General features: G+C 27.7%; 1 protein-coding gene and 1 long non-coding RNA gene across 2 annotated transcripts; both read left to right on the top strand.

The window, feature by feature from the left end:
- Positions 1–1,393: 1,393 nt before the first annotated feature.
- Positions 1,394–11,260, top strand: LOC139425902 (uncharacterized). The gene is made up of 4 exons (XR_011636996.1): positions 1,394–1,481; positions 3,797–3,874; positions 4,980–5,029; positions 6,716–11,260. It is a non-coding gene; the product is annotated as an uncharacterized lncRNA (long non-coding RNA).
- A 911-nt stretch (positions 11,261–12,171) lies between these two features.
- LOC139425756 (uncharacterized) lies at positions 12,172–21,693 on the top strand. The gene is made up of 4 exons (XM_071181700.1): positions 12,172–12,271; positions 17,001–17,118; positions 19,862–19,902; positions 21,173–21,693. Exons 1-4 carry the CDS (start codon positions 12,226–12,228, stop codon positions 21,319–21,321), a joined length of 354 nt encoding a protein of 117 aa, XP_071037801.1. The 5' UTR covers positions 12,172–12,225; the 3' UTR covers positions 21,322–21,693.
- The last annotated feature ends 243 nt before the right edge of the window (positions 21,694–21,936 follow it).

The following is a 21,936-nucleotide window of genomic DNA, read 5'->3' as shown; positions in this document are numbered from 1 at the left end:
TACCCTATAAGTAGGGTAATTTTACCAGATTTTTTTCCCTCCGTGTAGTTAATTTTTTAAAAATTGATTTAGACTAAAAAACTACCATTAGAAGCTCATTAAAATTACATTATGTACAGTGCTCAAAATAAAAAACAGACCATTCTAACTTACTAACTGATTTAATAGGGTCTTCACATTCTAGGACTCAATCTTAATGGTTCATCAAATATGTTAATTAATTACTATGGACGATATTTTATGTTACAACATCAAACACAAAACTGAACTTTCTCTGAATAAACAAACCGTTTTTTTACGGATTCTGATTTTCGACCCCCAAAATATATGGGGTAGCCGCAATCTGGGAAAAATGGTACCAATAGTTTGGTCAGGAGCGCTGTTCAAAGTTTGGACTCCTTAATGTTACTTTTACTTTTTACGTATTTCGCAAAACCTTGAGAAATTTTTAAGCGAATTAAAACATTTTTTTTGCATACAATTATGAAATTCGTTCATCCAAAGGCAATTCGATGCAAAATATAACTTTTAATATATATTTATTATTATTTTTATTATTTTATATAATAATAGTCGAAAAAATTTTGAATTATAAGGTATAAAATTTTTTCCATCATTTTTAGGAGTGCAATTAATAGAGATGGAACCTCCATTTCTATTCATTGCATTCAGGATTAAATTGTATTAATGCATTTAATTGCATTAAGGAATAGAGATGGAACCTCTTTTATTTGCAGTTAAAAGATATTAAAAAACACAATAAAATTGAAAATAAAAATGAGGAATCCGCCTTGTGTCTTCTACAATTATCTAAGTAAACAAAGGATTAATTTTTTTTCTATTTATTTAATGAAAAATGGAACAAGAAAGTACCTGCAAAACACATTCATTTTCTTTCCGTTGCTCATTGTGTATAAGTTTCTTTAAAAAACAAAGGAAAATATTACATGTATATTAATCTAAAATAATTATTTAAGAACCCTGATTTCTTTTTCTTGGTAGAAAATAATTAGTTGATTAATAATTATAATCAATAACCATTAATAATTGTGTAATTAATTGCTAATTAATTTGTATTAATCAATAGTTAATTATTAATTATAATTTATTCTAAAATTAAATAATAGTAATTTAATCAAACTTTGTATCAAATAAAAATTGAAAAACAACTTATAATAATCAAGCTTCTTTTATTGCAATTACCTGGTTAAAAACATTCTTAACGATTTAAGCTTCAGATCCTATTCATTGGAAAGAATTTCGATACTATACGTGGATTCAATTTTCTGACTTCCTGGTTAAATTCAAATTCAAACAATTAGATTAATGAAAACTTTGTGGCGCTGTTTCTGATTTATACGTCTAGATGGCACCACCTACAAATCAAAGCTTTAGGTGAAACAAACATGAGAGGATGAGGATCGATTTAAGATGACAAGGATAAAACTAACTCTAAAACATCAGTTTTTAATATTCTGTAAGTAGCGTAAATTTATACGAATTTGAAACATACTTGCAATAATATTAATAATAATTTAGATAATAACTGACAAAAAAGTTAATGCCTTATATTAGAAATAAACCTGTAAACGCTCTTCTCTTGCAACTAAATCGATAATTTGGTTCTTTCCATCTTAAATCTTGTTTGGCTGTTCAGGCTTTGAAGTTTCTTAGAAAGCTTTGCTGGGGATTATTTTTTAAAATATTCTTTGAAATAGTGTGCAATATATAAAATTCAGACAAATGTTGTGTTCACATCTCATAGAAATTTTCAATGACGATAAAAAGTTAAATTCGAAATAAAATAAAATTTGTTAAATTAATAAAAAATAACTTTGTTTTGGTTACCTTTTTTCAGAGACTTGAAATTGTTTGATTATAAAAACAGTTCACTTTATTATTTTTTTTCCTTTAATGTTTTACGGTGCTGATTCTTTTTACATTGAAGACATACAAAATGGGATGCGGATTTATTTACATGAATAAACATTTCCTGCGAAAACTAATATGCTTTTATTTCCACATTTTATTTTAACACAATTCAATTTATTCGTTCAAGTATTTATTCTCTTATTGTTGTTGTTCTTTTGTCTAGCAAGAATATTACGCAGATAAATAAAATAGGTTTTTAATCAATTATAAACAGAGAGTTGTCGGCGCGGAAACTTGTTTATGTTTATCTTGATTGACAATCGTTCGCTACAGTTTACAGGTGAAAGCGCTTTCCATTTTTTTGCATTAAAGTGTTATAAGTAGCCATTAAAATAATTTTAAGTAGCCATTGAATTTGTTTAAAGAGATTATCATTAAAAAGTAGTCATTGTTTAAAATATATTTAACTTTAAAATTATCTCTGTTCAAAAATCAAAAAAAGATTCAATTTAAAAATTGTATTATGCTATTCTACATGATATTACTAAGATAACAAACGAGTTTAAAAAAAGTTAGCAAAATGAGAGCGAAGTGTACAACTTCTGCATTCTGCATAAGAAACTACTTTATTTATTCTCAATACATTTCAAACTTAATGATAAAATTCATCAATCATTTACGACAATGACTTGGTAACGTCACATAACAATATTAAAAAATGCTCGTGCAAATCTTTTAATTATAATAGTCGGGCTTGCCGCAAAAAACTGTATTCTGTAATTTTTTCCAGTCAACAGTGCCTTTGTTGACGAATTTTTTAATTATCCTTGTCACACTAAAAAGCTGAATTTTGACGTTTCAGACCGATCAATAAGCTGCATTACATTCATTAGTCGGTTTCAAACATATGTCCTATGATTTAAGGGGCACATACCATTAATCTTGTTTTTTGCTTCTTCTTTTTTCTTTTTTTCTTTTTTTTCTAAATGGAAAAAAAACATGAAAAAAATTTTAACGTAGGATTAAAAAATATTCTGAAGAAAGAAAAATACTAATTTTTTCTTCCAATTAAAAAAATAAATAAAATACAGTGACTTTGCTTGGAACGGATAAAATAAACTAACAAATTCAAATAACTTTTAATATTGATTTGAATTTAGAACCCATATTCTGTTCTGAGTTAAGAATAACATTTATTGAATAATCAGCTAATGCTTAATTTAGATGTTATATATTTATTTGTTATCGAATTCTCATAATCGAATGCTTTGCTTAATAGTAATATAGTGTAGTCTTTGTTTAATGAAAAGCAAAATATTTGTAAACAAAATAAATAATATTCTTCTTCTTATCAATTATTGGTTTCTAAGGGATTTACTGGATTAGAAGATTAAATACGTAGCAATAGTAAAGAAAAGCATTTCGCATTATCTGTACCAGTTTTCGAAGTCATTCCCAGATTACATTACCCAATTTGAACGTAATTATATATATATATNCTTTAGGAAAATAACGATTTTTTTAAACTGCTTACTTAAGTTTAAAATATAGAGAAAACATTGAAAATAATAATGATTAAGAAAAGAGATAAAAAATTACTAAAATAAAATTTTAAAAAAATAATAATTTACATAGGGGGAAAAAAAGAATTTACGTGGGGGAAAAAAAGAATTTACGTGGGGGAAAAAAAAACATTTTTAAACAGCCTGAAAACAAAATAGTGAAGAGATATAATCTCGTCATCAACTCACGCAAAAAGAAGTGCTTTATAATATTGCTTATAATCTTGCTTTATAATCATGATGAAAATATTAATTTAAATTTTTTGGATTTAGGTATTAAAAAAGAAGAAAATATCTATATTGTCAACTTATATGATAAAAGAAATTATTTTAATTTTAATATAAATAAACTAGTTAGTTAGAATTCTGATGTTTCTAAAAACATTTATTTAAACAACATTTTTAATCAAATGAATAGAATTAAAAGAATATGTAGTAATGTTTATTTATCTAAAAAACAAACATACAAACTCTTTCAAAATTTGACAAAAAAACAATAGATACCCAAATTTAGTAATTTAGTTCTATATTAAATCATTTGGGTCAATTTTTATTATTAGTTAAAAATTCACTAAAAACTTCTTTGTTGACTAAACTTATATTTTTACCATGTGCAAATCCAATTTGTGCAAATCTGTGTCTAAAAATCTGTGCAAACCGCATAATTATGTTTCATTTTATTTAAACAAATGTTAATTTTCTAAAAATCATTAAATTTGTATAATTAAATATCAACCTTATTAATTATAAATTATCCAGTATAATATTATTACCTTGCACACATTCATTCTTGGGACAATCCAAGGTGACTAACAAATCAAACGGGCATCAGTGCTGCAGTAAGAACATGCCATAAAATGTCCCTCTATTTATGCTTTAAATTCTACATGCACTTTTTGTAATCTGGCAATCTTATTACGAAATTATTATAAATTATTCTTGAAAGATTCTGGTACATGCAAGTTCATTTGAATTCGCTACTCACTTTAAAGATTACATTTTGTGTTTTGTTGTGTATTTTTCTAACTTTTTATTTTCTGTTTCTTGCTTGATTTATTTAATTTCATATTTTTTTACTTAATGTGTTCTATTTTCGTTTCAATTTTTTAAAATGTTCCTCAAATTATTGTATTGATGTATTTTGCTTTGGGTATATTAATACAATATTAGAAAGCATTCCTTATTACAGATACAATTGTGTGAGGTGATGACAAGATTATATCTTTTCCTTATTTTGTTTTCGGCTTTTTAAACAAATTCCTTTTTAATATGAACTTTTCTTTTCCAAATATTTTTAAAAATATTTTATTTTAATAATTTTTATTCTTCTCTTTTCTTAATCTTTATTATTTTCCATGTTTTCATTATATTTTTTAATTTATTTAATGAGTTCCACATACTTGCAGCTTATGCACAGAAAATAAAACTTATTAATTCTTTTCTTTTGGTCTTTATTGTGCTATATATATATATATATATATATACATATCATTGTTTCAGCACTGTAGAGCAGCTATTTATTTATTTATTTTTATTTTATTTTAGAAGTGCATTTGGTCATGGCGGTGTCTATCCTGGTGGAAGTGACAGCACAGGTACTTATAATGCATCTGATATGTCAAACTAGGATGATTTTGTTGAAAAAATATTCATTTATTGTTAAGCAACGTAGTTCAAATCGAAATTTTTAACTTTAATAGTTAGTGTTAATTTTAGCACTTACTTTAATTTAAATTTAACATTTAGGGTAAGTTTAAATAATTTATTGTTTTTTTTAATTATATAAGGTACTGGTTTCAGCATCTAGGACTTTTTATACATAACATTTGGTACTCATTTAAATATTAAGTTTTGTATTAACTTAATAATTATATTAATATTATTATTAATTCATTTTTAGCCTTATAATTTTCCTTAGCAGTTCAGAAAAGCAGTGTTTTAATTTCTAAAAGTTAAGAGTTTAATTTTTTTAATTTTAATGTATAGTATTGATTCAGGCATTTAGTTTTATTTTAATTTATCAATTTGCTTTAATCTAAATATTTTGACTTTGAAAGATATTTAGTACTATTTTTAGCATTTAGATTTTCTTAAATTTAACTTTTTAATATTTAGTTTTTCTTAAAAAAATTAACATTAATTTATATTAGCTTTATCAATTTTTTTACGAAATATTTATTACTTGTTTCAGTAGTTTAACATTTAGTCAAACAATTTGCATAAATCAAAGCCTTTAAGTTGTGAGTCACTTGGGCTAAAGTCAATTCTTTGTGTAACTGTAGCCTATATTCCATTAATGTGGCGAAGGTCTGTTTATAGCACATTCTTATAATGATAAACTTGAGCGAAGTTAGCAATAAAAAGAAACCTGTCAAAATATTTTCAAATTAAAAATTATTAAAAAAATAAAAAAAACGTATTTGTTGTTTAAAATATGTATGTGATTAAGACTGAAAAATAGTATTCATTCATTTATTTGAATTTTATGTAAGAAAAGAAGAAAACTTGTGATTGTCGACATCTAAGTTCTTTTGTCATTATTATACACTGTTAGAATTTTCATTCTAGAATTATGATAAAATAACTAACAGCAGTTTGGCTATCCGATTAAGCGTAAAGTTTACGGTAAAGAACATTTTTTACCTTCCGTATTCAACTAGTATGATTGAACATGAATACAAAACTATATAGTTTTTTTTAACCATTTACAACTATTCAACATTTGAAACCATTAAAAAAAAGAAATTTAACTGGACTTTGGAGATAGTTTAGCAGCTTTATATGTCTGTCATGGATGCGTGAATGAGAATATCGCATTCTCGAAGTCCAGGGTCACAAATTTGGAAGTGCTGGCAACTGGAAACTCTTAATGTGCTGAAGGGAATAGAGGAAATATTGAGGTGTCACCGCTAGGACTCGAGTCTCCATTTTGTCGGTAATGATATTGACAGATTAGCCCTTTGGGCTATAATATGTATCCATCTGAGAGGTGAAATCAGTTTATAACAGTTAGTTACAGGTGAAATCAGATTATAAACAGTGTTTTTCACAATTAACAGCTTGAATACCATGTTATGTATGGTTATTTGACTGTTTTGTTTCAATATGGTAAAATAACTTGTTATTCAACCATTTTTTTCGGAGAAATTTCCAACTGTGTGAAGTACAGTAATTTTATCATAATGTTTTTCTCCGTTAGGTATTTCTATGTTATTTTTGTTTTGAAATATTTTCTATTAGTTTATTATATATTTCTGACATACTTTAATGTTTCTTTTTAGGACCTACAGATCCAACGGAGTGGTATATTATTGGTGGAGGAGTTGGATTTATTGTTTTAATTTTATTATGTGGCCTTTACTCTCAACTTGATTGTGATCCCGGTAAACTGAAATCGACCTTCAAAAAGACATTTAAGAAACTGAAATTTTTTAAAACCAATGCTTGTCGTAAAGGCATTACATGATCGTAAAGCAAGAAATGTTACTATTTTTATTTTAATGTGATTATATAATGGGTATTTCATAGTTAAAAACTTTTTTCTTAGGAAATTTTTTATGTAATATAAGTCAATTGTAAATATCCCAAGTCCATTACAGTTCATTGGAGTTGAGCATAACACCTCCATATATCAACACAGTTGTCGCGTTTGGATTTGTAATTGTAGACAAGTTTTAAAGATTGGAGAGTTTATTTCGACAAACAATTCAGCTCGGCATAAATGGTAGCCTAATCGACTCGTAATTTCGTAACAATGTCAAAATTTGGTAGGAAAGTCTACCATTTTGAAAGAATCACAGTCTGATGTTGACTTAGTTAGTAAAGCAGAGTGTATTTCTACTGTCTGTTCAACCATAGAAGTATTTCTTTTACAGAGTTCTTGGCAACTGGCTGCTACGGAATCAATAAAACTTCCAATTGGGTACTTGCAAGTGGCTTCATCGTGGGTAAATCATGCCATTTGTCGAGTCAAAAGCCAATCAGCATCAACACACGCGCATGACATCGCTTACAGGTATCCAATTAAATCTGATTTAAATCACGTGATTAGGCATAATCACCTCACTTCTCGAGCTGCAAGTACCCAGTTAAAATAAAATAGAACTTGACACTTCTCTGATTGATAATTTTTACTTACACAAAACTGTGACATTTACAATTTTTCAACCAGTTTTGTATCTGATCACTCACATATCACTATGAAAAATATTTTGAGCCTAAACCAATTTAAATATAAAGTTTATACTAATTATTTTACAAGTACTCATTTGTTTGATGATTAATTCTATCGTAAGTTGTGAAACAATACTCGAAGACTGGCGTACAGAAATCTTACAATTTGTCAGGGCAGATGACAATTTTTAATGTTCCAGTAATAAGCTTAATCATATAGCAGGTTCCTGCAATTCTGTCTCGTTAATAATTCTTTAAGATCGGCTTCAGTTCAATCCGTTGACTTGGTAAATTAATGTTAAGGAGATTTGGTATAACTTTTTTTTTCATTTTCATTTTTTGGTGGCATCAATTTTTTTATCAACAGTGAAATTACGAACTTCCCTGCTTTAGTTGTGCGATTCTCTACATCAGTTCAGCATAGTCATGGAACACCATAGTCATTCTAACGTCTGATCACTGCGACAATAATTCGTGTCTTGAGTTTTTCAAGACAGGTCTTAAACACAAGTCACTTAATGTAGTCCTATGAAAGAAAAAGCGCTTTCTTCTTTGAGTTATAACTTTTGAATTATTCTCTATTAGTTATCTTGTATTTCAATATTTTTCCCACAGCAATTAATTGATAGCCATTAATGACCTAAGAGCAAGAAAAGAAACGTCGATATTTTATTTTCTGAATCTGTTTTATATTTTGATGAAAAATTATACTACAAATGTGGAAATTATTATTTTATTGTTAGTTTGCAATGCTTTGATGCTAAAATGTTTCAATAATGGCTCCAAATTGTAGTTATATTTCAATCTCTGTATTTAGGAAAGTTCAGCTCAACACAGATCATTGTAATATCGATATTATACTATAATGCTATGTAATTATTACATTACTAATTTTATGTAATTTAAATTTCCGGTCTTCATGTTATCAAGTAATCGATTCAGCCCTAGCGATTTTTTTACTTTGTTCCCAGTTGGGTTCAAAATTGGCTCGATATGGGTCCTGTAAGGACATGCACCGAGGAACCAATATTGGGATGCCTAGATTTCTTAATATTGGTCCTAGAATGGCCTATATAGGGTCTGCATTGGCCAATGCAAGACCTACATTGGCTAAATAATGGATATAAAATATCGGGTGAATCTGAAAATTCTATGTAGGACCGATATTGGTTGTAAAATGGCTGTAAAATATCAGGTGAATCGGAAATCTATATAGGGCCAATATCGGAAAAATAAAGACCCTTTGATCCCTTACTGAGCAAAGATAGATGAATATTGGCCCAATGAGGGCCCAAGTTATTTTATTGCTAGGGAAATCGGCAAATCCTTATAAGGAACATTTCATATGGTTTAAAACAGCTGGGCAATTTACGGTGGCTATAACCTAAAAATCCGTTGTACCATACAACAAATTTATGCATGTAAGAATGCATGGTTCTACTTTCATTTTCTATGCAAAACGATCATGGTGCAACGCGTCTTCATTTGTTTACTCATGTTTAAGTAAAGTTCAGTGTAAATTTTAAGTCTATATTAACCATCATCAACGGTGTCTTTAGTTAACATGATTCAACATGCTATCAGAAACATGGTTCAATATGCTATCAGAAACATGATTCAACATGCCTTTTAACAGTATAGATTGATAAGAATTAGAGGTGTATGCAGATTTACGGTTCAGAGTGAATATTTGAGTGTAATTTAATCATCAATAGTGGTGCCTTTACTTGCGTGTGTTGTAACAGTGATTGTTAGAGATATGATTGTTATGATATGATTGTTAGAGTAGATGGATAGGAATTAGAGCTATTTTCATTTATGTTTGCAAGATGATGGTACATCTTAAATTTTTTAGGTGTATGTCACTACCTCTTGTGCTTACAAAACTATGAAACTGGAATTTTTAAGAGTGTATAGGAAGTTTCATTAGGGGTGTCTTCATCCCTTTTTTTTTACACTTTTCATTAGCTTTTTCACAATAATTCATCCAAAAATAACATACGCTTAGAGACGATATGTTCTATTGTTGACGTCTTCACATACTTAAGTTAATTTAATTCAACGTCTAAAAATTCAAGTATTCACTATGAATTGCCTCTTTCTTGTATTTAAATATATCTTAGGCATCTCTTCTTATATCTTATAAAATACTGATTTTGAGGTGTACCGTTCTGGTAGTAAAATAAATAAATTCCGGATAATACCTCCTGACATAGAAGTAGTTTTATTTCAATTTCAAAATTTTGTCTAGAAATTAAGTTTATGAATTTTCTCTAATTCAATATTTTTGTTTGAAAAAAAATAGTAGTTATTCATGTAAAAGCCATTGTTATTATGTTACATATTGCTACAAATTGGTAGTAACATTTTGAAAAGGAGTTAAAAATTAATTTTATAAACATACTGATACACAGCTATGTTTTATTTAATGGCATGTAAAAGAAAGTACAAATAGCAGAAGTACAAATAAAAAGTGAATATTTTTGTGGAATATAAAATAAAGTACAAATAAGAAATAAAAATAAAAAGTGAATATATTAAATGAAAAACACTTAGTTTAAAAGTATAAATATAATATTTTGATCTACTTTAGATTTTGTTTAAATTCAAGTGGCTAATGTATTTTATTACTTATTATTATGTGTTTACAGTAATTGATAAATCGTCTAACAAAAATTAAAAAAAAAAAAAAAATACAGGATATTGTTATAATTTTGATTTTATTATTTTCACCAAAGTGAATTTTCACAGAGAAATTTTTTTCTGTCACTTTTTTATTGAATTTGGATTTTGGAGTTGTTTATTTCAGTAAAATAAAACTGCTTTTTAAACTTATCAATGGCATGAGAAATATGACTTAATATTTACTATGAAGTCAACCATTGTTTCAAAAGTTACAATAAATAGAGGAGTAAATTCTTAAAATTGTTAATAATGTCGATAAATTATTTCTATATTAAATATTTTCAATAATAAATCCTAAAAATGAAAGGCATAAAATAAATAATAATAATTGCATACTTCAGTTTTTTTCTAAGACTGTTGCTATCGTTAGCTGATGTCAAATATAATGATTTCGGTGCAATAAGAAAGGACATATTCTATCACTTTTGATACATTTTAGAAACTCTTTCTGTACCGTTTATTTTCAGAAGAAATATTTGTATTCTCTCATAAATGTTTACCATTCATATCTTTTATATATGTGTAGTGATTTGCATCAGTCTTACAAAAAAAATCGTTTTATGATGTTATTTTAAACATCTGTATAGACATTTTGTAGTAATCTATTCTAGTTATACCTGAATCTGTAAATGTAACTTGTTAAAAATTCTTTACTTTTTATAAAATTTTTAACTAAAACAAATCTGGTCTCCCTTTTATTGACTGATTTTCAAACAGTATTTAATCATCTTTTTTATCTTTACTGTCGTTTCTGATCATTTAAATAATGCTCAAAGTATTTAAAATGACCAACATCCAATTTACTGACACGATTGAAGGTACTTTTCCGTCTCATTTTAACTTATATGTACTACTTTTTCTGTATGAATGCTATGCTTCTACTTATATAGTATTTAATGTTATTTAAATAAATTGTTACAAAATTTTGTAAGAAATCCTGCTTTGAATAAACAAATTAGGATTTATTATTATGTTGTTAGTCATTAAAAAGTATTAAAACACACTTATAACATTAATCAAAATTGAAAACTCATATTTTAATCGTGCTATTATATTTAATAATATGTATAATAAATTAGGTAAATTGATTTCCAAATAACGAAAAGTAACATAAGAATATTAATTTTCAATTTATAAATAACTGATCAGTTATACAATTATTAACTATACCTGTTTAAGCTAAAAATATAACTTAAAAACATATAATACTACAGGTAACTATAATATTACAAATACTACAGTTACTTACATATAAGACCACAGTTTTTTAAACAAAACAAGTTAGGTACTGATTATAGTTATTTAAAAACGTTTATTTAAATTAAACTATGAATTAAAAGCATATATACTAAAGGACCAACCGTGCTAGTTTTAAAATAATATAAAACAGTAACTGATTAAACTGTAAGAAATTCCAGATCAAATTACGGAATAAAGTACCAGCACTTTGGGTGAATTATCCGTAAAGTTCATTTCAATGTAAAATCCATTTTTACCGTTAAGTATTATACCGTAATTCTTATAGTAACATTCATTTAATTAGAGTGATTCAGTGATTTAACGCTGATTATTACTGTAATTGCGGTATATCAGATTTTTTTCATTTTTAATATAAATTAAAACAGAATCATCAAATAAGTTAAAGAAAAAAAAACAAATTTTCAATAAATTGAGAAAAAATGTGTTGAATAATATCAAATTAAATCAAATATTAAATTTGTAAGTATAATGCATTAAGTAGAAAAAATTTTATAGTAAATATGAATACTATTTCTGTTCTTCCTAAACTTGTTTGTTATATAGATATACATATATATAAAAAAATAAGACTTAGACAGGGGGGGGGAATCTTCGGCGCCACTATGGTTACAATCGACAAGAGGGCGCCGCAACCAGAATAGAGAAAACACATGAGGATGAAGAGCAATTTAGGATGATACGGATAAAACCGACTGTGAAATATCTGTTTTTGATAGTTGGTAAGTAATATAAGATTGTATCACTGTAAAAACATTTATAAATGTTTTTCAGCTTAACATTATTAAAAAAGAACGAGAAAACGATTTAGTATGTAGTTTAAGAAATATTCTCGAAAATTATAATTCCCCCCCCCCCCAACTGAATCGATAAGCAGTGTTATTTATTGCGTTTTTTGCAGTTGTCACGTTAGTTTTAAAAAACTAGTCAGTTTAAAATAAAATTTAAACGGTATATAATGAAAATTGTGGGAAAAGTTAGCTTAAAATAAGTGTGAAATTTAAATATTTGTAAACTTGTGATACAATACAAACTAAACTTATGTTTAATATTATGGATTTTATACGATAAAACAAAGTGGTTTATTATTATTTTATCACATTTTCAACGATTTAATCTGCTATAAAGATAATTAGTACTAAATAGAACTAATAATAAAACTTACATAATAACTGAATAAGATAATAAAACTAATTGAAAATTAAAAAATTAAATGTTTATTGAATCTTTTATAAGCTTAAATGTTGAAAGCTGATTTGGTTTCTTTTTATACTTTCCAGCTTTGTAGAAAGTTTTTATTCATGTACATTAATAGTTTTATTTATATTTATTACATATTAAAAAAAACTAAAAAAAAAAATTATAGTTTAGTGGTTTAGTTAATGAATCATAATTCACCATTCCAAAACATTTTAGGAGATATAGGAAAGGTTAACATGTTTGAGGAAAAGTTGTGATTAATTTCAAGTAGTCAAACAGTTTAATTAGGCCTGTCAAAGGTTTGGACTACGAAGTATTATTTTTTGCATATTTCGCAGTATCTTTGGATTTTTTCGCATGAATCAAAATATCTCTGTTAATTTCAAAAAAACTTTAACATACAAATAATTTTATTAAAAACTATTTTTTATAATTATCTGTTACTTATTTGCAATTTGCTTGATATTGATAGAAGAAATTTGAATTTTGAGATGAACGAATTTTCACATTATTTTTTGACAATTTAATTTTAACCCTTTGTATGACATTTTTCTAGTAATATTAAGTTATAATATTCTTTATGATTGAGATAGAATATAAAAAAATTTCCTTTAGCCTATTACCTAAACATTATTTAATTAAGAAAATTTTTTTTGGTAGGAAGATGAATGGTATTTTCAAAATTTCAGTTACTGAAAGAATTAGCCATAAACTTTTGCTCTTATTAGAGATCAAAATTTTAAATTCTGTGTTTATAATTTTAAACAAATTCGATAAAAATGATCGAATTAATAAATGCACAATGCACAAGAGACAATAGCTCCTGAGTGTTGATTTCTATTCTTGACCCCACGTATCCTTTACTGTTACCCACATTTATGTTAGTAAAATCCATTATTGGTATTTCTTTTGTTGCATTTTCTAAAGTTTTCAGCAGCTGGCCGCCCAAATTATAAGCGAGAAAATAACTCCAAATCGACATTTATAAACTAATGTAGCTGAGTTGGTGGGAAGTATACTTCCCATGATCTTATAAAGGGTTAAACGAAAAAAATCTAATCCTTCTATTATATTTTTTCTAAAATCCGCAGAAAAAATTGTAAGAAATAAAATAGGATTTTTTATTTATTTTTAGCACCTCAGAAATCATTTCACCGCTGTAGTATTTATCATATTACACAATATAGTGTAGGGGAGAGTGGGGTCAATTGTAACAGGGTACGATTGTAACAGAGCAAACATTTCGAGTGTCGGGTTCTAGATTTGGTTCCTAGGTAGCGCACAAAGTGTATTTAATAAATCTACGTGTACACTCCTGCTGGCAACCATTTTTATGTACTTTTGAAAGAGTTACATCACAAAAGATATTTTTACGCTACGTAAGTACTTCTTTTGGTATTAGAATATTATATTCTAACAAAGTAATTTTGCTTAAACAAATAAAAATTATTAACCGAATATGTAAGTGGACACCTTAATTAACATTTCAATGAAAAAAATTAGTTTTGCTCATTAACTAGCATTGTTTTTAACAAATGAAGCTGAAATGGCGTCTTGGGGACGATTGTAACAATAAGTAAAGGGACGATTGTAATAGCTGAAAATAAATAATTTTATGTTTACAAGCCATTACTTAGTTCTTTAAGAGCCACCAATAGTTTCCAATATCATTTATATTATGCTGCATGTGCATTATTTTATTTGTCACCTTTCACAGCATAAATTAAACTTTCTAACCCCTTAAAGTTAAAAGTTTAACCCTTTAGGTCTCTGCTCATTATTATTTTCACTCCTAAAATATCACTACTATTTTGATCAATAAAAAAAATATACCACAGCTATGATAATATGTATAATAAACTATGTTTTAGTTGAATTTATGAACTGTTACAATTGACCCCGTGGGGACAATTGTAACAAGTGCACGACTGTCAAAAATTGTTAATAACTAATATAATAACATTTAAAATAAGGTATTTTTTTTTATAGTAGAGGATAGTCTACTTTACTTGTTTGTTAATTAATACTAATAATATATTGGATTTTTTGTAAGTTAGAAATAGTTAAGTAAAAAATGTCACAGTTGACCCCACTCTCCCCTATTAAACATCTCTTATACTTTACAATTTAGAATGCTTTCGATCATTAAATAATAAAGAAAATTATTTTGGAGAAATATTTTTTTCACTTGCATTGCTTTATTCTAAGAGTAGATGAACTTCCTGGATTGGCAAGAACACACTACTCTACAATAATGGAAGATAGACTTTTAGTTTTTTAATGTTTTCTTTAATTTCTCAAGAAATACTTAAAGGATTATTTTATAGCGTTTGAGATGCTTAGCGCGTGCAGTTTTTCATATTTAGCAATAAGATTAAATACTTTCAGAGGTTTTGGAGACCAACAATAAATTATGAAAGAAAACAAATATTTTTGAATACCCCATGCCAGAAAATCAAGAAATAAGCTTGTAATTCGCATTGATCACTTTAATTGTTATTTTTAATAATTACATGAAATATCATAAACCTAGAGTAAATATTAATGAAAATATGGTCATTTTATATAAAAACTAATTTTTTTGTCTTTTGTTTTTTCATTATATCTTTATAAATACTCAATAAAATAAAACCAAATTTCCGGAGCAGTTTAAAATTAATTAAATTTTTTTTTATTTAAAATTAAAAAAAAATCGTTAAAAACTGCGCAAGATATAAGTAATTAAGGTAGTTCTTTTATACTGCGCATGCGCAGAAAAAGAAAGAAAAATTTTTTTTCTTTATAATTTTGTAGTGAATAGTATTGAAAAAGGTTTGATTTGAATGTTTAAAAAATTGATAAGTGTCAAGCAATTTTTAAGCTGTTTTGTACTTTTCACGAGAAATGTAAAAACAGCCAGGGGCTTTCCGCAAATCTTATTTTGTATAAGACAAAATTTAATAAAAAAGGATAATAATACCTTACAATAATCATCCGGAAACTAAACTTTTATGGTATCGAGAAAGAAAACATTAAAAAAAGCATACTTTTATGGGAGATGACCCTCCTCATTCTCGGTCTCACTTTTAATAAATCTTTTTCAATAGTGCGAAATGAAATTTTTGGAACACCCCCTATCGTTTAGAGCTTTCTTTTTATTGTACAAAAATTACTTAAATATTGCTTGAAACTCTTTAAATTTTTAAACTATTCAAATCAAACTTTTTCATTAGTTGTCAAATTGTATTCACTACAAAATAAAAGAACAATGCAAAATAAAAGAACTACTTCAAATACTCATATCTTGCTTTTAGTTTTTAAAAATTTTCTTTAAAAATTTTTAATTAATAATTTTATAATTAATTTTAAATCGAACAAAATTTTTTGTTTAATTCCATCAAATATTTTTAAAATTATAGAGCAAAAAAAAAGCTTTTAAAACGTTTTTAGCTGTTTTAAAAGTCTAACAATTATTTGCCATTTTTAACAATCGCGATAAAATATTTTTAATTTTTTTAAGTTAAAATATATTAACTTAAAAAACGACATATAAAATTAATCCAAGTTTACTTCGATTACGCATAGTTATTTCAGCATTGTTAATTCTCAAGAAAATTTTTGACAAGTTAACTGTATGATGAGTTATAAACTATTTGTGTTTTGCGCAGCCAATTTAAACAGTAATAGTATCAATATATAAAAACAAAGAGAGAAACTAAAAACAGTTCGAACCAAAAGCCTAACCACTTAGTTTATTAGGAAAGTAAAGTCCCGATTTCACTGAGAAGCCCATTTATGTCGAGTGATTGGGATTCATTGGAACAATCACTTGTCAACACATTATCCGGAAAATGAAGTGAGGCATTTTCATCATTCCGAGCTCAATTGATTTGGATTGTCACCAGTGATTTGGATTGAACCGGATTGTCACCAATTTGTCCTTCGAAACTCTACAAAGTCTGAAGTGATTGCCATGATTAAGACGATCATGATCTTTGAATAATGATTGCTCGCTGGATCGCCAAGTCTGGTGACATTTTTCAAAAGCCATGATGAAGTGAGTGATGAAGCCGGAAAGCCATCAACAACCATTAGCAGCTTAACTGAACCTTGATGATCATTTAGATAATGGTGATGATCTGGATGTTTCTTTTAATTCGGACACACCTAGCGTCAACATGTGCTATTCTTAATATTAAACAAGTAAGGAAATCCATCGCATAGACTCCAAATTATTATTGTTTTGTACTTCAAAATAAGATTCTTTTTTAGGTTTCCTTTTAATTTTTCTAACAGAAGACGCTTTTTGTAAGCCAAAAGGGGGAGGAAGAGGCGGTGGGAGTAGAGGAGGCAGTAGTAGAAGAAGAAGTTTTATCTTCGGGAAAAGTATGTAAGTAAACTGTAACTGCAATTTCTAAGTTAGATTTCTTACCGACGAGATGAATTTACTTGAAAACTAAAATGGCATATATATATATATACATTTCAATGAAAAAATTCGAATAAATTATCATTAAATTTTATTGACTGTTAGTAAAATGCAGGGTGTTTATAAAGTCCTGGACCCATTTTGATGTTTAATAACTCTTAAAATAATAATGATAGCTTAAAATTAATAACATAATTGGTTAGAGAGACTCAAAAAGTTTCATGATCTTGAAAATTTTCATGACATTGATGACCTAAAAGCCAGAATTACAACCGCAATAGGCTCTGTGGATGCCGACATGCTTGCCGCTACCTGGCATGAAATTGACTATCGACTTGATATTCTCCGTGTGACGAAGGGGGCACACGTGGAAGTTCATTGAGAAGGGTCATGAAACTTCTTGAGTCTGACCAACCATTTATGTCATTAATTTTAATCTATATTTAATATTTTATGAGTTATCAAACATCGAAATGGGTCCGGAACTTTATAAACACCCTGTATAATATTATAGCTTGCACATTCTTTTTACCTGAAAGATTTAATTTATTTTGGAAATTTCTTTAACTATCTAACACTTTACTAAACTGTTCGCTGCTAAGCTTTAGCATATGCTAAATATATTTATATATATATATATCAATTTTTTTTCAAGGCAGGCAATGAAATGATTGTTTTAGTGATAACCTACTAAAGGCAGCATCATTTAATAAGATGTGATTAACAAAATTCGTCCTTCCAATTTTACCCTGACGCAATCGGTTGAATGTAGAAGTGCTTTTATCAGCAAAAATTTGGCCAAAGTTTATTCACCTTTTCGTAAAAGACGCATTTATCGGAGGTATTATTGCATGACGTGTCCTTTTGTAACATTGCGACCGATACTACTGACAAAGAGTTAAGAATTCCTTGTGCTGTTAAGAAATCAAACAGCTGCTTTATATCTTACTAATGACGAACTGTGCCATTCTAAAAAACAAAGCATATATTACTCAATTCATTACGTCTCCCTTCGATCTGTTTAGCAATCACGGCCTCTATCACACAAATCATATTCAATATGCTGGACTCTAAAACTCATTAGGTTGTGTTAGTTAGAATAGTTAAATTATAAGCTTTTTACCCGAAATATTATTGAAGCTAACAGTNATAATTTATAGGATATATACTTTCTTTATAATGCCATTACATATTTCTATTAATATAAAAAGTTTCAGAGCTTTTTATTCACTTTACTTTTTTGGGATTTTATGAACTGAAAAATGACAGTTTTCGTGAGAATGACCCATATATGCATTAAAATATCTTCGGATCGTTGGATATCAGAGTCACAGTTATTTAGTCCTTCATCAAAATTTGATAAGAGTAATTAGAGAATTTGAGAATCAGAAATGTCAGTTTTTACATCTGTTTTCTAAGAACTCGTTTATTCTCAGGTGTGGAATATCAATTCTAAGTTCTCTTTTATATTCACTTTACTGAATAACTTTTTACGACTCCTCTAGGGCGATGAGGCTCAGGATTTATTGGAACATAGACGGGTAAAGTGCAGGTGTTTGTGCACTGTTATAATCTTCATTCCAAAATTACGGTGAAATAACCGGTAACAGTATGTCCATCCATTTAAAAATAATGTTTAATGTCAGAAATTTTTCTTTATCTTTGCGGTTTGAAACCGTTTACAACTAATAATGTTAAAAAACCGTAAATGCAAAATTATACGGCTTTCTAACCATCTACAAACAGTAAAAATAAAACTAAACTGGGCAGTGGAGCTAGGTTATGTTAGGTGATTTATCACTGGAGCTAAATTGTAGTTGACTTGTGTATTGTCAAATTAACCACGGAATGTGTCCTAAATAGTTTATCTGGTGATATCATTTGTCATGAAAAATGAGAAATACTAAAACTTTTTGTTAAGCAGCTCCAAGGTGCTATACTGCTTTTTGTTAATCATGCGGGAATCAAAAATGTATATTCCGTAAGTCCTAGTTCACCAATTGAAGAGTGCAATGCACCGGAAACTCTTCATGTGTTGAAGGAATGGTTGAAATCTTTTGATGTCAACGCAGGGACTCGTACCCCAGTTCAGTGGGAGGTGAGAATGACAAATTAGCCTTCTCGACTTTAGTATGTAATACCCAGCTGAAAGGAGCTAAGTAGTTTCATACGCTGTTTACTACATACTTACATATAAGAATATATAAAAAATATTAGGCATCCGCTGCTTTGTTAGGCATTCTGTGATAAAAATAAAAATATTCGTAATCCTTGTCATATGACTTAGCTTTCAGCTTTCGAAAAACCTGAGCTCGATTCTCATTAGCTGTGGGTCAAGTTGCAGAGGATTATATTCTGGTTTAACCGTATTAAGTGAGGAAGACAATAAGAGATTTTTTTCACAGTTGACAGTTTGAATATCATCTTTTTATGATTACTTAACTATTTTGGTTGAATATGGTAAAGTAACAATTAAATAAAATTTTATTTCACCAATTTTACGAGAAATTTCAAGCAATGAGGATCTAATATTCTAAGCAAAATATATTGCTTTATAAAGTAAGTCATTATTCAATGAAAAATTTCAATACCATGTTGTTGTTTTTTTGTTTTCAATTATAATTTGTTCTTGTTTACGATAGTAAAAACTATCTTCAGTCCCAAGCTTTTCAGCATTTTAAAATGTATGTTCCATTTATTTCAGAAAAGGAATAGGTAGAAGTTCAGTTGGAAATTACAGCTCAGGTATTTATAAAAAACTTGTAGACTTGATTTTATTTTTAAAAATTGGCTTATTTAACTAACTCAAACTATTTAACTATTATTTATTAAATTGGCTTGAAATTCGTCATGTAGTATAAACTACATTAAAGCATCATTCTTTTTCATAAAGAAAGGGATATAGAAGATAAAATTAATATCTAGATATATTAACAAACATTCAACTTAAAGCAAGCTCCTAATTTCAATCTAATTATTTTTATTTCTAAATCTTGTAAGAAATTTTTTTAAAAACGGGTAACTATAAAAATTTGCTCCCAACTTAAAGCATTTAAAATACAACAAATAAAGTATTTATCAATATTTCAATAACATATTTCTCAACGTTTTGCACATCATGCATTTTTAAATCACTTTTTTTAATAGAAATTAAGGGACTCTATTTTGAATGAAATCCTGAAGAACAGCTTTGATTTCTTTCCCAAAATTCATTAAAAAAAATATCAATTGAAATAAAAATATTTTTTTCTTTGACATCCTTTTTCTTCTTATTTAAAAAAATAATACACGTGCTAAAATAAAATACCGTGTTAAAATATAATAGTGATACGTGTTGAAATAAAATGCCTTTGAGCAAAGTATAACGAAAAAAATGCTTATTCCATTGTCCAAATGTAACGTTTTGCTTGAATTTCAACATTAGTTTGATTAGAATATTGATGTCGCTATCATGCGCTATCGGTTACTGTTGCTAATGCTGATCCAAAAACAACATTGACGCATTCGCATTTAGATCCAGAGGAGATATAGATGTAGTAATCACCCGGTCTTCGCACCAAACTCCCCAGTCGTGAAACCATGCCTGGAGTTTTTCAGCTCTGAAGCTACTGTGAAAATTACATTAGAGTGAATTTCAACATCATTAAGACACGATCGGTGAAGGTGCAGTACTTTCATTTATCAGTACTTTCATATACCCAATTTTTCATATACCAGTACTTTCATATACTCAGGCAAGGGAAATCGAACATCTGCCGAAGACGTGGTAGGCGAAGACTAAACCCATCACACCAATCGGACGTCATTTCAGCATTAGTTAGATTACTGATCATTCCTTTTATCACATTCCTTTTTAGTTTAACTGGATATGCATATAACAACACTTTTTTGAGTAGTTCTGTTAGTAGACAAACTTTTGCAATCATTTGATACATTTGATGTCTATATATTTTGTAGTAAAAATTTTAAATTTCTTTGTCTAATATTTCTAACACTTCATTATGTTACATTTTAGGAAATGCAGACAGTATTGAGTGGATTTTCATATGGGGAGGACTTGCGACTGTCGTTCTGATCCTTTTTTGTTACATTTGCATTCAAATTGATTGCGATTCCGACATAGAAAAACTGAGTGCTACCGAAGATTCTCCTTTAATACATTGATTGAAAAATTAACCTATCAAACTACGGTGTGTTTTAACATTACACTTAGTGTAGAAGTTAAGAAACTGACATTGAAAGAAATATCTTCCTTGTTTCATTATGAAAACAAGATTACATTTTTAATGTGTAACTTCCATTCGTTTAATGTATTTTAATGTGACTATGATCACAACACGGCATTAACAAACTTATGTTTCAAAAATATTTTTTAAGTGTTTTAGTTGTACAAAAAAATTATTTTTAAATTGCCGAAAACTTTAAATAGCTTCACAAAATATGGGAATGTAACTTTACTGCGTTAATTATTGTACCTTGTATTCATGTTTCTGGTAGAAAAAAAAACTGCATTTCGATGACGTAAACAAGAAGAAATTAATCAAAAATATTCCAGAAGATTGGAAGAAAATCATGATTCTTTTAAGTGCTTCTCTGAAATTTTCGTATATAGTATTCAGTGTTTAGTATTCTACTATCAATATTTAGAAATTTTTACTTCGAATTTAGAAGCTGTGAGCATCATGAATAAAAATTCTACTTTAGAATCAGGAAGGTTACAAATGATTTTTATTGTTAAAAAATTGTGGCAAAGGAAGGGTAACAAGACGAACTTAAAAG

This window comes from Parasteatoda tepidariorum, chromosome 6 (genome assembly GCF_043381705.1).
Source record: "Parasteatoda tepidariorum isolate YZ-2023 chromosome 6, CAS_Ptep_4.0, whole genome shotgun sequence".
NCBI lineage: Eukaryota > Metazoa > Arthropoda > Arachnida > Araneae > Theridiidae > Parasteatoda > Parasteatoda tepidariorum.
Note: the sequence above shows the minus strand (reverse complement) of the source record. Positions and strands in the feature narration are given on the sequence as shown.

Excerpts from the sequence above, each read along its gene's own strand:
- LOC139425756 (XM_071181700.1), top strand. The coding sequence starts at position 12,226 with ATGATACGGATAAAACCGACTGTGAAATATCTGTTTTTGATAGTTG. Across the intron at positions 12,272-17,000 it reads ATATCTGTTTTTGATAGTTG|GTTTCCTTTTAATTTTTCTA; the intron begins GTAAGTAATATA and ends ATTCTTTTTTAG. Across the intron at positions 19,903-21,172 it reads AGTTGGAAATTACAGCTCAG|GAAATGCAGACAGTATTGAG; the intron begins GTATTTATAAAA and ends GTTACATTTTAG.